General features: G+C 50.4%; 1 protein-coding gene across 1 annotated transcript; it reads right to left on the bottom strand.

Annotated features, from left to right (window-relative positions):
* Positions 1–4,392: 4,392 nt before the first annotated feature.
* On the bottom strand, positions 4,393–6,479 carry LOC121442835 (C-X-C chemokine receptor type 3-like). The gene is given in 2 exon segments (XM_041644492.1): positions 4,393–5,481; positions 6,468–6,479. Coding segments are annotated over 2 exon segments (1,101 nt in total).
* Between the last annotated feature and the right edge of the window lie 8,418 nt (positions 6,480–14,897).

Raw genomic sequence — 14,897 nt, 5'->3', positions numbered from 1 at the left:
TATTATAATATTTTAGAGTTTGGAAGGTCAAGAATCTAGGATGAGTCACCTAGATTATGATTAAAGTGTTGACGGGAACTTCTGGAAATCCATTTCTTTTCCAGTACCTAGAGGCCTTCCACAGCCCGTTTCTTGGTTTCTGTTAGGAATTTTTCCTAGTGCGAGCTCTCTGCCAATGCAAAAATCCCAATCAAGCCAAATCACAACAAGCCAAATTAAAAATATCCAGGTTTAATGGGATTCCTGCACTCGCAGGTGGCCACGGGGGGGGGGGGGGTCGACCGGGAGACCGTGAACATGACCACGGTGTGGGGGGGAGAGACCACCAGGGGACCTTCTGGGGAAGCAGTTTAAGTAGCCTGGAAGAGTGGTCAAGATTTTGGCAGGCTGTCTTGACACTCCTCCAGGGAGGGGTCAAGGCTTGGCAGGCACAAGGACAGGGCCTCCAAAGATGGAGGCCAGAGACCGGGACTTGGGACTTACAGTTTCTTTGAGACAAAACATCTTTTTTACTTTCTGTTCACTTCTAGAGACTTGGGGTCCACTTAGAGAATTCTTGTCTGTGTGTGTGTGTGTGTGTGTGTGTGTGTGTGTGTGTGTGCGCGCGCGCTTGTCTTGGAACACATATGTACATGTGTATATGCATGTGGAAGCCAGTGACAAACCTTTGGTTTCATTTCCAAGAGCTGTCCACCTTGTTTTTTGAGACAGTGTCTCATGTGGTTGTAGTGCTTTCCAATTCGGCTAGGCTGGCTGACCAGCAAGCTACTGTGTTCTTCCTGTCACCACCCACCCAGGACTGGGGTGATAAGTGCACACCACCATGCTTAACTTTTTTTTTTCCTTTTGGTTTTTCGAGACAGGGTTTCTCTGTGGTTTTGGAGCCTGTCCTGGAACTAGCTCTTGTAGACCAGGCTGGTCTCGAACTCACAGAGATCCGCCTGCCTCTGCCTCCCGAGTGCTGGGATTAAAGGCGTGCGCCACCACCGCCTGGCCATGCTTAACTTTTTATGTGGTTGCTAAGACCAAATTCAGCTCCTTGTACATACATGATTAGTACTTCACAAATTGAGCCCTCTCCCAAGCCCATTATTATCATTATTATTTTTATTATTTATTACTATCTTTGATAGGTCTCATATAGCCTAGGCTGCCCTTGAATTCTTTAAAAAATTTTTTATTACATTTATTGTGGGGGAGGGGCCATGTTTGTGTCATAGCACACATATAAAGTCAGAGGACAAATTTTGGAAGTCAGTTCTCTTCTATCTTGTGGATTCCAGGGATTGAACTCAGCTTGTCAGACTTGGTGACAAGTAACTTTATCTGCTTACCCACCTGGCTCAGCTCCGACCTTGGACGCTATGTAGCCTAGGTAGGTCATTAACTCCCAGTTCTGTCTCTGCCTGCCTTCCAAATACTGGGGATTATAGCATGCACCACTATGACCTGCCAAAATCTAATTTTAAAATCAGTTGGGTCACAGATTAGCGACCTCAGTTCCCCTTTGCCATGTTTGTTGGCTTTTTTTTTTTTTTTGAGACCGTGTTCCACTGTGTAGCCCTGACTGGCCTGGAAATTACTAGGTAGATCAGGCTGACTTCAGACTCACAGACATCCTCTCGCTTCTGCCTCTCAAATCTGAGATTGCAGGTATATACTACCACACCCTCCTGTTTGGTTGTTGAGACAGGACTTTCCTTATGTCACCCCAGGCTAGTCTCAAACCCACTATGTCTCCCAGGCTAGCTTTGTATTGTTGCTCTTCCTGCCCCAAGTACTTGGATTACAGACATGTACCACCGTGCACAGCTAGTCCCTTTTACCATGTAAAGTGACCTGATCGCATGTTCTGGGGATTAGAGCATGGATGTCTTGAGGGGTCCAGTTTTTGAGGCCTGCTACAAATAATGCTTATCTTTATCAGTGTACCATTACTGATACTTTAATAAGCAGGATATATTATTTTAACATTTTCCTCTTGCTTTTCATTTTGTAGAAGGATGGAGTAGTCTTTGGAGCACCGAGACTAGATGTGACTGTAGGCATATATAGCGTAGGGCAAACTTCCCCAGCTAACTGCTTCCATTCCTTTTCTCCTGGGCTCTAGCATATCTGCAGCTTCAAACAAAGTCCAGCCTGTCACAGAGGGTCATGGCACATCTGTGACTTGCCTGGGAGGACTGATGTGCAGTGGGTAGCCCTGTCACCTGCCATTCTGGAAAGCTCTGGTTATTTTTTTCAATTGTTTTTATTGAGCTATACATTTTTCTCTGCTCCCCTCCCTCCCTCTTCTCACCTCCCCCTCAACCCTCTCCCATGGTCCCCATGCTCCCAATTTACTCAGGAGAGCTTGTCTTTTTCTACTTCCCATGTAGATTAGATCTATGTAAGTCTTTCTTGGGGTCCTCATTGTTGTCTAGGTTCTCTGGGATTGTGGTTTGTGGGCTGGTTTTCTTTGCTTTATGTTTAAAAACCACCTATGAGTAATATGATATTTGTCTTTCTGGGTCTGGGTTACCTCGTTCAATATGATGTTTCTTTCTTTCTTTCTTTCTTTCTTTTTTTTTTTTGATTTTCGAGACAGGGTTTCTCTGTAGCTTTTTTGGTTCCTGTCCTGGAACTAGCTCTTGTAGACCAGGCTGGTCTCGAACTCACAGAGATCCGCCTGCCTCTGCCTCCCAAGTGCTGAGATTAAAGGCATGCACCACCCCCACCCATCAATATGATGTTTCTAGATACATCCATTTGCCTGCAAATTTCAAGCTGTCATTATTTTTTTCTGTTGTGTAGTACTCCACTGTGTAAATGTACCACATTTTCCTTATCCATTGCTCTGGTTATTTTTTCCACTTCGCTTTAGACATGGAAAATGCTCCTGTTGACCATTTCTTCTCGGTGGCTATGTGCTAACTACTGCTCGCAAACCATCAGGCTCTGTTGCTGGTGTGTGTGTGTGTGTACATGTGTACACGTATGTGAAGGTCAGAGGAGCATATTGGGTGTGCTCTATTGCTCTCCACCGTATTTCTTCATGAACCCGGAGCTCATATCTTCCCCCAACTCCAAGCTGGCAGGCAGCCAACCTACCCCACAGTGTTGAGGTTACAGGCACACTTGGTCATGCCCAGCTTTTTCAAAGGTGTTGGTGGTCTGAACTTGGGTCTTCGTGTTTGCTCGGCAAGCATTCTTCCCAACAGAACCATCTCCTCAGCGCCATTTTCCCCACCTTTTTCCCAAGCCTATTTCTCCCCAGTAAGATCCGGTATTACCCAAATAAGCAATACAAGGTTCTCTGACTGGCCTATGATCCCATTGCCTTATCCCAGGCTATCCTACAGCCTCATCACCATCAGTCCTGTGTAGCTCTGGCTTGCCTGGAACTTTCTCTATAGACCAGGCTGGCCTTGAATTTATGGAGATCCACCTGCTTCTGACTCCCAAACACTGTTCTGTACCACCACATCTGGCGAAGCTAAACCACTTATCAACTCCCCAAAGCATTGCTGTTTTCAGCCTCTCTGCCTCTGCTGCTGCCCTCTCTTCTGCCTAGAAATAAAACACTCCTTCAGTTTCTTACCCCTGGAGATGCCACTTGCCCCTTGAACCTCCAGGAAGCCACCCCAGACAGCTCTTGCCACTAAGCTCAGTCATGGACTCAGCGTGTGCCACCCCTTTGCTTTGTAGCATAGATTTATTGGCATTTGTTCATTTTTACTGCACTTTCCCTGCTGGCCGGAGCTGCTGGGACTCAGGAGTTATGGCTTATTGATGTCTAGTAGCCCCAAAGTGTCCCTAGACTTATTCACTGCCATCACCCAAGCCCATGAGGGTGTCTAGCAGCTTTATACTAAGACAACAGGGGGTCCAGCAGAGGGCACAGCAGAGCCTAGGAGGGCAAAAAGGTAGACTCTAGGTCAGGCAGGATGAGGCAGGAAGTGCACTCCTGAGCCCAGTCAGACCCCGCCCAAATGATGACTGGCAATACACCCTGGTCCTCATTATCTCGTTTATTGCAAGTTGAAGCAGAGTTTTAGGCATAAAAGTGTGCGGATATTGACATGCAGGGGACCACAGGCACATTCAGTGGCAAGCAAGGGCTGGCCCTCTCCGTGCGTCACCTCTCACTCCCCTCACACAGGGAAGGCTGAGTTCTACTTGCCGAATTCGAAGGGTAGTGGTGCTCCAGGCAGCTAGCTCTGAAATAGCAGGATGGGACATGGCAGCTGAGGCAGCTGGGAGGGTAGTTCTCAGGAGACCTGGAGGTGCTGGGCTGTCAGTGGGTCCCAGCAGCGACGTTCTGTGTGAGTCAGAGCTAGCCCAGCCACAAGGAGGAGAAGAACCTGCATGGGTTAGGACCTGGGTGGCACAGGCTACAGTTTCACTCCAGAGTTACAAGCCCAAGTAGGAGGCCTCTGTCGTCTCAGACCACGAAGATTCCCGCCATGAAGATGATGGCTGACGTTGGAGCCCTCTCTGGTCAGAGCGGCCCAGGCGTATGAGGAGCATCCACATTTGTTCTCTGAACTTCACCCCCACAAAGGCATAGAGCAGTGGGTTGAGGCAGCAGTGCAAGTAGCCCATGCCCGAGGTGACTGACTTGGCCACGTCCACGTGGCTTTCTCGACCACAGTTTCGGGCCAAAACTCCCAGGTCCATGAGGATATCCACCAACACCACCAGGTGATAGGGGGTCCAGCAGACAGCAAAGGCCACCACCACCACCACCACTAGCTTTATGGCTCGTAAGCGCCTCTGGCCTCTGGAGACCAGCAGCACAGCCAGGATATGGGCATAGCAGTAGGCCATGACTACAAGGGGCAGCAGGAAACCGGCCACCAGCTGCAGGATACGCAGAGCCGTGTGACCCACCTGGGGAAAGTTGTACTGGCAGCGAGTGGCATTGAGGCGCTGATCATAGCTGGCTGACAGGAAGATGAAGTCTGGGAGGGCAAAGAGCAGACAGAGTCCCCAGACAACTATGCAGGTGAGGGCTACGCGTAGCCAGGGGTCCCTGCGGTAGATCTGGGTGGCATGCACTATGCTCAGATAGCGGTCAAAGCTTATGCAGTCCAGCAGGAAGGCCCCTGCGTAGAAGTTGATGTTAAAGAGGGCACCTGCCACTTTTCAGAGGCCAGAGCCGAAAACCCACTGGACAGCAGCGTCTACTGCCCATAGTGGCAGGGTCAATACCAGCAGTGCATCAGCCACAGCCAGGTGGAGCAGGAAGGTGTCTGTGCTGCTCAGGGCAGTGCGCTGGCTCAGTAGCACAGCAGCCACAGCCCCGTTGCCTAGTAGCCCCAGCAAAAAGAGGAGGCTATAGAGGGCTGGCAGGAAGGCTCTGTCAAAGTTCAGACTGAAGTCCTGTGTGCAGGGCGGGGAGTCAAAGACGCTCTCGTTTTCCCCGTAATCATAAGGAGAGGTACTGTTCTCCAGAAGAAAGGCAAAGTCCGAGGCATCTAGCACTTGACGTTCACTAACCTGCCCAAGGAAGGGGAAAGAGGGAAGGGAGGCCGTTCTCTGTAAAGGCCTGGCAACTGTCTTGCCCTTTGTGCCTTGTCATTTATTCTGATGAGTGTTTCCCTTAGCAATAGCTCTGTCAGGGTCAGACCCTGAGCTGTCACTTTCTTTCTCCTGGGCCCACTTCTCCTTAACTCCACCTACTGGGACAGTGATTCGTAGTCTCAAAGGCTGGCGACCCCCAGACCCTTTCTGGATGATCACACAGGCCAGGTGTCCTTTGCAGCAGGAGGAACGTCCTTCCAGGTCTGGAGCCTTCTATTCTCTTTCCCTTCCCTCTTGTGGCTTGTCTGCCTCAATATTGTGGCCACACCGGGATCAAAACCACCTGCCTCCCCAGGTGATCCCTCCCCACTTCAACTTCAGGTCCCTGGCCCTCCTTTCCCCCCTCAGCCCTTATCTGGAGACCCCAGCTTCCTGGACTCACAGAAGGCTTTCCTACAAACCCCTGTGCACCCTACGCACACCATGCACACATGTATACTCCCCGTCCCCTACCCAGAGGCTTTTGCAGCTATGTCGGCACCCACTGAGCTCCCCAATAGGAAGGTCTCCCCAGGCTTATTTCAACCTCTTGGGCTCAAGTGAGCTTTCTGCCTCTGCCTCCTAGGTAGCTAGAACAATGTGGGTATTCCACTTCCCTGGATAGCCGGAATCCTCTTCACCCTTCACCTCATCCCAAACTGTCCCCGAGCTAGAGACCACCAAGGTTGAGTCTCTCCAATGTGACAATTGCTGGTGAGGCATCCAAGCCACAGAGGCAGGAGACATGCCTGCGGTTAGTGGCCAGGCTGGGTTCCTAAATCCCACTAATGCACTCATTCCATGTGGCTTCCTCAACTCTCTGGTGTCCCTGCCTGGGCTGCGGGCCAGTCCAGACTTGTCCCTGGCACAGAAGCTTGGCCACTTGATACTGTAACGTAGCTGAGCTGAGCAGCAGAACTTACCTCAAGGTACATGGTTAGGCTGGCGCTCTGGCTGCGGCTGCTGGGGACAGGTCGCGTGCTGCCTGCTTCTCTGCTTTGGCACTTGTGGTTGGGAACTTACAGTGAACAGAGGAAGTGAAGACTTCACGGCTCAGCACTGCCTCTTCCAAAGGGTTATCTATCTACATCAGCCCTCCACCGGGTCCCTCTGCTGCTACTCCTGTGGTCAGGTGAACACATCTGGAAGGAGTTAGCCAGGAACCTCAGACTGCTACCAAGTCTGCAGTTCTGGTCCTTCTCAATACCATGCACCAACAACTAAGCATGTCTAGGAGCAGGCAGGAAGTGTGATTTGATGGCAGTGACTGGAGAGGGGAAGCCCACCTTCCGAGGGTACCTTCTCCCCAGCAAGTCTGGGACTGGAGGCTCACTAAGACTGGGTTAGAGTGGGGTGTGTCGGGAATACTGCTGTCATCGCTGCATGGGAAGGGAGGAGGTCTCCAGGAGCAGCATGCCACCTCTTCCTGATTTGGGGATGGCTGCCTCTGACCTGGCATGGGTGGACACATATAAAACCGTTATGGATTATAATAAGCTGCGTCATCCAGAATGCCCTATAGTGTCCGGATCAGGTGGAGGTGGTCAGAGCACACTTGGGAACTGGGAAATACATGATAACGTAGTGGGTCGCAGCTGGAACTGCGCGGTGCAGACCAGCGGTGCAGCTGACAGGGCTACAGGCTGTCAGAAACATTGGCGTTCCATCTGGTGGCAGAGCAAGAAAGGCTGGGCCCCAGGGAAGGGTCTGGGGTGGCTGGGTGGGGGGAGGCTCTTGGAGGAGAGAGGAGAGGTCTGAAGCCACACAATGGGGAAGTGGAGGGCAGTCCTGGGGCCAGGTGCAGGGACTGCTTCTGCATCACGCTTCTCGCTCATTGCTCAACAGCTTAGCCCATGTGCTGGTCGGTCTGGGGTTGTGTCCTCTCTTCCAGACCTATCTCAAAGTGGGTGCTCTGAAAAGGATGTGAGCACTCATAGAATTGTTGGTGTTTTGGTTCCTTTGCGACAGCCTCAGTCTGTAGCCCAGCCTGGCTTTGAACTCACAGCAGTCTTCCTGGCTCAGCCTACGCTGGGACTATTGGTGTGCACCATGGCACACAGCATTTGGCAGGAGGGTGGGGTAGTTCACTGTCTTGTAAAAGGATAAACTGATGTATTCATCCAGCTGCAAACAAGTGGCGATCCACGTAGCTGTCACGAGGCTAAATGCAGAAGAACCAGTTCCTACATGGTGGAAGAGGCAAGTCAGAGAATAGTGTCTATACTTGGGTACTGGTTGTGTTCATTGTTGAAATCGTCACACAAAGCAACAGTCCGCATGCATCAGTGCTGGGTAATGGAAGCCAGGACTGTAGAATTTTTTTCAGGGTCTTTGTGACACTGGCTGAACTCAACAGGCTAGCCTCAAGCTCAGAGATCCACCTACCCCTGCCTCCTGCTTGCTGAGATTAAAGTTGTGAGCTACCATGTCTGGCTTAATGTAATTTTTTTTGAGAAAAGAACTGCGATGTAGCCCAGGCTAGCTTTGAGTTCATGACACTCCTGTGTTAGCCTCCCGAGTACTGAGATTACAGGTGTGAACCACCACACTGTGTTGACAGTTTTCAAGCAAACCGCTCCACCAATTCAGTCCACGTGTATGGACATGGCATGGCACCTGTCAAGAATCAATGCCCGTTCTCTTCCTGTGGACAGACAAGACACTTCTCTGAACTAGCCTGTCACCGGCAGGGCTCAAGTCAAAGGGAACTGAGGTCATAGAGGAGGTCATGAGCTGTGTGAACGGAGGGGACTAGGGGGATTCCTGAGGCCAGGACAGTGAGGATGTATAGGACTCCAGCATTTGACTACCTGTAGGGGCAGAGCAGACAGAAGCCTGGCAAACACCACAAAATCCCTTGTGTGCCCACAAGGACCACAGTTTTCCCATGCCTGTTTGTGGCTTACACAGAAGAGAAACATAACTGCAAAGATTATATATTTGTTCTTTCTTTCTTTTTTGCTTTTATTTATTTATTTATTTCTTTATCTATTTATTTATTTATTTATTTTGAGGCAGGGTTTTGCTGCGTATCCCTGGCTGTTCCAGAACTCATTCTATAGACCAGGCTGGCCTCGAACTCACAGAGATCTGCCCGCCTCTGCCTCCTGAGAACCGGGATAAAAGGTGTGCGCCCCCACTGCCCCGCTACTTGTTCATTTTCAAGGACTTAGTCTGCCATTGTGTTCCCTGTCCCAGTTTTGGCATTAAAGGGGACTTTTGCTTTATGAAGGAAGTGGTGGTGGAAATAGATGGTCATTTTAGAAATACCTTTTGTTGGCAGAAGCTGGCAGTCCAGTGTGCTGGTGTGTGGAAGTGCAAAGGGTCTAGGGAGCCCTGGTCTCCTTCCTGGGCCTCAGTCTCATTTGTCTAGGGGAAGATGATCCTCATCCCAGGGTGCTGGGAGGGATGCCAGACTGACAGTCAGGTGTGGAGAGCCTTCCTTTCTGAGGCCCAACTACCAGGCATCGGGATCAGGCCCTGATAGACCAGCTGGGGCCCTCGCTATTCTTGAGAGACCTGCGCAACTGCTGTGCAATGGGCAGAAGACTGAAGTTGTCTGGATTCCAGGCCCCATCCCACTGCTGTGACCTTGGAGAGATCAGAACAAAACCCAGGCAGTGCCCTCAGCAGAGTTGCTCTAAGATTAGCTGAGGTAACCACAGGCTTGCGCAGCTAGGCCTTTAGCGCTGGGAGGGCTTAGTACAGGTCCGGCTGAGAGCTCCACGTGAATACCAGAGCCGCCTGGAACCTTCCATACCAAGAGAGCCCATGATAGAGGGTAGTAGCTTATGAGGCATGTAAGTGTGGCTTGGGCCAGGGCCAGAGGGCTAGTCCTCCATAAAAGTGGTCCTTGGCCTTGATTTACAGAGGGGGCCCTGCCAGTTCCAGCCAGATTCCCTGACTGTCCAGCTGTGCGACTCCGGGAAAGCGGTTCATCTTTCTGCTTCAGTTTCTTTGTCTGAAGAGTGGGTCTAAGGATAGCATCCGTTTGGTGGGGCTTTCCTGTGAACTGTACACCCTATGCGTGGAAAGTTTGTGCCAAAGGTGGATGCCCAGTTAGGAGCTTGCTCCTATGCTTCTGGTGCCAAACCAACTTCCAAGCCTCAAAATTGCAGAGCTGGGGGCTTTGTCCATTGTTTGCAGCTTAGATAGTCTGGAAGATTCCTGTGTCACAGAACTGAACCAAGCCCTCACCTGGCCCCAAGACTAGGTCAGAGCCAGCTACCTAGCCAAAAGCTCACAGCCTGTGTTCTGGTCTCTGGGCCCTCCCTCTTCTGCAGCAGGGAGGGCCGAGGAGGAAGTTAGTCAGAGCGAAGCTGCCTGGGGCCTCAGCAGTGGTCAAGGTGTGAAATGTGCACCTGGCTCGTCTCTGCTTCCCCTCCCCCTGTTGTTTTTCATTCTTTCACACCTCTGAGCTGTGGTTTGGTGAGCTAGGAGGCTGGGAGATAAGACACCCTTGTGCCCAGTCCCTCACAGGAAAGAGGGCCCCTACACTAGGAACAAGGGCCATTTCCTTCTGTCCTCCAGCCTCCTGCTTCACCGCCTCCTGAGGTCCTCATAACAGACCCCTAGCCAAGCTCCCAAAAGCTTCCGAGCAGCCGCAGTTGCCAGCCCCAAGCCGCCATGAGAGCCTGCCTAGGCAAGACCAGAGATTGTTGAAATGTCTGGGCACTTTTATCTCACACTCCTAGGTCTTGAGGCTTTCTTCCCTTGGCCCCAAATTTCCCAAGGGAAGGAACACTCAAGTCACAAGGAGGCCCAGGGACAAGGCCCAGGGTGGAGTGTGTGCCAGGTCCTTTCCTCTGCCCATAGTAGCGCAGGGCCCAGGGACTACGTGGGTCAGGCATTTGGCAGCTGTGCCAAGGCTGATTCTACCTTGGGAGCTAGATGAACCCCAGCAGGGTGATATGAATATGTGACGTTTGTTGATAATTTTCTCTCAGGGGCTGTGCTAAGTGCTTTGCTATTGTTATTGTGTTAGGTTTGACATAAAGTCTATGTAGCCCAGGCTGGCTTCGCACCACTGTTAGGTCTCAAACCCTCCAAAATGGCACTGATTGTGTCCCCAAATAGCAGTCTGGGTTCAGCTCAGGCTGGACTCTGACAGGGTAAACAGAAGAATTTCTAGTGGGTAGTCAAAAGCTTGGACTCAGCATTCCTCGGAGAACCATTTCTGTTGTCAGGAGGAGCCATTATATTGCCTTCCTCTGGCAACCTCTGCAAATGGGGTCTCTGAGTCCCTGTTACCACACACCTGTAGCTCACGCGGGTTCTTATTACCACACACCTGTAGCACATGTGAGTCCCTGTTACCACACACCTATAGCTCATGCGAGTCCCTGTTACCACACACCTGTAGCACACCTGAGTCCCTATTACCACACACCTGTAGCACACGTGATTCCCTATTACCACACACCTGTAGCACATCTGAGTCCCTATTACCACACACCTGTAGCACACGTGATTCCCTATTACCACACACCTGTAGCACACATGATTCCCTATTACCACACACCTGTAGCACACGTGATTCCCTATTACCACACACCTGTAGCACATGTGAGTCCCTGTTACCACACACCTATAGCTCATGCGAGTCCCTGTTACCACACACCTGTAGCACACGTGATTCCCTATTACCACACACCTGTAGCACACGTGATTCCCTATTACCACACACCTGTAGCACATGTGAGTCCCTGTTACCACACACCTATAGCTCATGCGAGTCCCTGTTACCACACACCTGTAGCACACCTGAGTCCCTATTACCACACACCTATAGCACATGTGATTCCCTATTACCACACACCTGTAGCACACGTGATTCCCTATTACCACACACCTGTAGCACATGTGATTCCCTTTTACCACACACCTGTAGAACACGTGATCCCTATTACCACACGCCTGTAGCACACGTGATTCCCTATTACCACACACCTGTAGCACACGTGATTCCCTATTACCACACACCTGTAGCACACGTGAGTCCCTGAAACCACACACCTGTAGCACACGTGATTTCCTATTACCACACGCCTGTAGCACACGTGATTCCCTATTACCACACACCTGTAGCACACGTGAGTCCCTGAAACCACACACCTGTAGCACACGTGATTCCCTATTACCACACACCTGTAGCATATGTGATTCCCTATTACTACACACCTGTAGCACATGTGATTCCCTATTACCACACACCTGTAGCACACGTGAGTCCCTGAAACCACACACCTATAGCTCATGCGAGTCCCTGTTACCACACACCTGTAGCACACCTGAGTCCCTATTACCACACACCTGTAGCACATGTGAGTCCCTGAAACCACACACCTGTAGCATATGTGATTCCCTATTACCACACACCTGTAGCACATGTGATTCCCTTTTACCACACACCTGTAGCACACGTGAGTCCCTGAAACCACACACCTGTAGCACACGTGATTCCCTATTACCACACACCTGTAGCACACGTGATTCCCTATTACCACACACCTGTAGCATATGTGATTCCCTATTATCACACACCTGTAGCACATGTGAAAGCCCCATGCTAGCTTCCTGACTCTTCTCATCTCCCCCAAGCTGCTCTAAATTTCTCGGCTGTTCTAGCTTGCACACCTCCCTCCAAGCAGCTACTCACCCTTTATAACTAGCAAGGCTGTCCCCACCTTTTTGCTGCTTTCCCTGTCCCTAAAAGGTAGCCATGTAACTTTGGACCTGCCCCCCTCAACTGCCTTTGGTTATTCTCTTCTCCCAAGAGGTAGCCATGTAGCTTTGGACACCCCCAAATGCCTTTGGCTAGTCTTTTTCCCATGAGAGGTAGCCATGTAGCTTTGGACACCCCAAATGCCTTTGGCTAGTCTCTTTCCCATGAGAGGTAGCCATGGCTACTTTGGACTTCCTCAAGCACCCTTTCTTTTTCCCACTCATGGAGTGGTTCCGTTCAGTGGTTTCATCGCATACAACCACCTAGCTGGCTCAAGGCATATGTTTTTGCCAAAAACTTGGTTTGTAGTCCTGCATGTGAGATTTTCTTTTTCTCACCAGTGGTGAGGGACTCATTTTCCTTACGCCTTTTCAATCTTCCCTGTCTTTCTAGTCTGTCTCATCTGAACTCTCTGAACTGCTGGAAAATGACTCAACTAATGAAAGCTAATTTCCTACAGTTCTAGCAGAGCGTGGTATTAGCCTCGGGGGCTCTGTGCATGGAGCTGCCACACCAGCTCTGTGTCTAGCACAATTGAGCTCATATTTCTCCATCCAGGCGGAAATCATCTGCATAGGCACAGACATCAGGGCTGTCTCTGCCAGAGCCCAGCTGTCCCTGTGGGGCAGTTTGGTAGGTATATGGTAAGTAGGCCCACAGATTCGGAATCAGGCGGAGTTGTCTTACTGGCTCTCCCATTTACTAGCTGCATAACCACGCATAGGAGATTTTGCCTCCCTGTGTCTTATTTTTTCCCTCTGGGTTGAAAAAGAAAAATATACTGTTTGTCTGTATAAAGGTACTCAGGACAGTTGCCTGGCAGTCGGTCCCAGGCTCCTCACCTGGTTGTGGCTGCTCAGCTTCCTACCAGAACTGAACACAGCCAAGAAAACAGCTTCATTTGCCTTGAGTCGCCATATGCTAAAGAATCAAAGCCTAGGTCTTCTATGAGTTTGGAAGTGAGAAGGACTTTGACCTTGGGGCCTGAGTGCCATCTTGAATCCTCACACTCAAGTTTATAGGTGATGGGTGGGTGGTCCCTCCAGACAGGGTGCCTGACAGATGTCAGGTCAGCTAGATGCCAAGTGCAGTAAAGGCAAAGCCCAGAAACTTGGCCTTGCCCCTGGAATCAGGACTAAAATGGAACTTGAGGGAAAGCCCAGGAGACCTCAACTCTAGATAAAGAACTACAGGGCAACCAAGGAATACCAAGTGTGGGAGACATCAGAGCTCACCAACTGGTTATCCAATACTAACTGGTCAGCCCTGAAAACATAACATGGAAGTAACATTACATCAAGTAGGTTGTACTTATATATTTGGGAATATATGCACACACACACACACACACACACACACACACACACACACACACACACACGTCTTCAGAAAAGCTCAATATATGTTCTGTTCTTTAGAGACAGGAAACAAGCCCCAAAGATTCAGTTAAGTTGCAGGGTCCACAGCAAATAAATCTCAGAACCAGGATGTCAAGCCAGGCTGGCTTCAAAATCCACCCCTACCCAGCCTTTCCGGCTCTGACCAGGGAACACACTTCATCTGGTGAGCACTTGCTTTGAAATCCAACAGGGTTTGAAAAGCCTTTTATGCGAATTTAGGATGAGTAGAGAGCCCTGAGTGCCCTGCCTGGCATGGGGTGCTGGGTGGGGCATTACTGCTCACCATACAAATCCCCAACGGGGGCCTGGGCCACAGCCAAAGCAGTCCCTTTCTGGAATCAGGAGAGCTCCTCCTGACTGCCACACTCACAGAGAGGATAGAATAGGAAGAACAAGAGATGCTGGAGTGGGAACCGGAGGTGGTTACCAAGGAAACCAGCAATGTGGTGAAGCTCAAAACTGAGCCTGGCTGGTTGGGGGAGGGGGCGGAAAAGAAAAAGGAAATTATATTATTTAAAATTCAAGTTGCTTTGGAGGATGGCTTAGGACAGCTCCCCCTGCCCCCGCCCGCACACCTGGTGGCTCTCAGATTAATTTTCAGCTATTTGCTAGTGAATAGAACAGTGATTTCACGTAATTACCCCGAATATTATAAATCACAATGTCTTCTGCTCTAGCTGAGAAAGGGCTCACATGGGAAGACGAGTAGGAAGGCAGGGCATGCTGGTATGCTAGCATGCCTGCAGTCCCAGCACTTGGGAGGTGGCAGGAGGCTCAGGAATTCAAAGGCACCCTCAGCTACATAGTAAGTTTGAGGCTAGCCTGGGATCCATGAGACCCTATGTCAGAAATTTAAAAAAAAAGGAAATGAAAGAAGGGGGATAAAAAAAGCAGGGAGTGAGCGAGAGAAAAGGGGTCAGGAAGAAACGTGAGTTGGGTGCGGAGGTGTACACTCAAGAGGCTGAGGTAGGACGATTTCAAGTTCTAGGCCAGCCTGGGTTACATGGCCCAGCTTGGAAGAAGGTAGGGCTAGGAAGGTGAGTTTTGGGTGTGTTAGCTGAATCAAGAGCAGAAGGGAAGGAAGAGAAGCTGACTTAGGGATGAATCCGCAGGATGGTGATTGACCCTGGCCACGCTCTGCCGTTAGCCGTCTCCAGGCACACTTGCCATCCCCTGCGATGGTCCATGATCTTGCTCTTACAGTGAAGCAAACTAAGACACAGAGAGCG

This window comes from Microtus oregoni, unplaced genomic scaffold (genome assembly GCF_018167655.1).
Source record: "Microtus oregoni isolate MIOR12 unplaced genomic scaffold, Mior012 000097F_ref0000449, whole genome shotgun sequence".
Classification (NCBI taxonomy): Eukaryota; Metazoa; Chordata; class Mammalia; order Rodentia; family Cricetidae; genus Microtus; species Microtus oregoni.
Note: the sequence above shows the minus strand (reverse complement) of the source record. Positions and strands in the feature narration are given on the sequence as shown.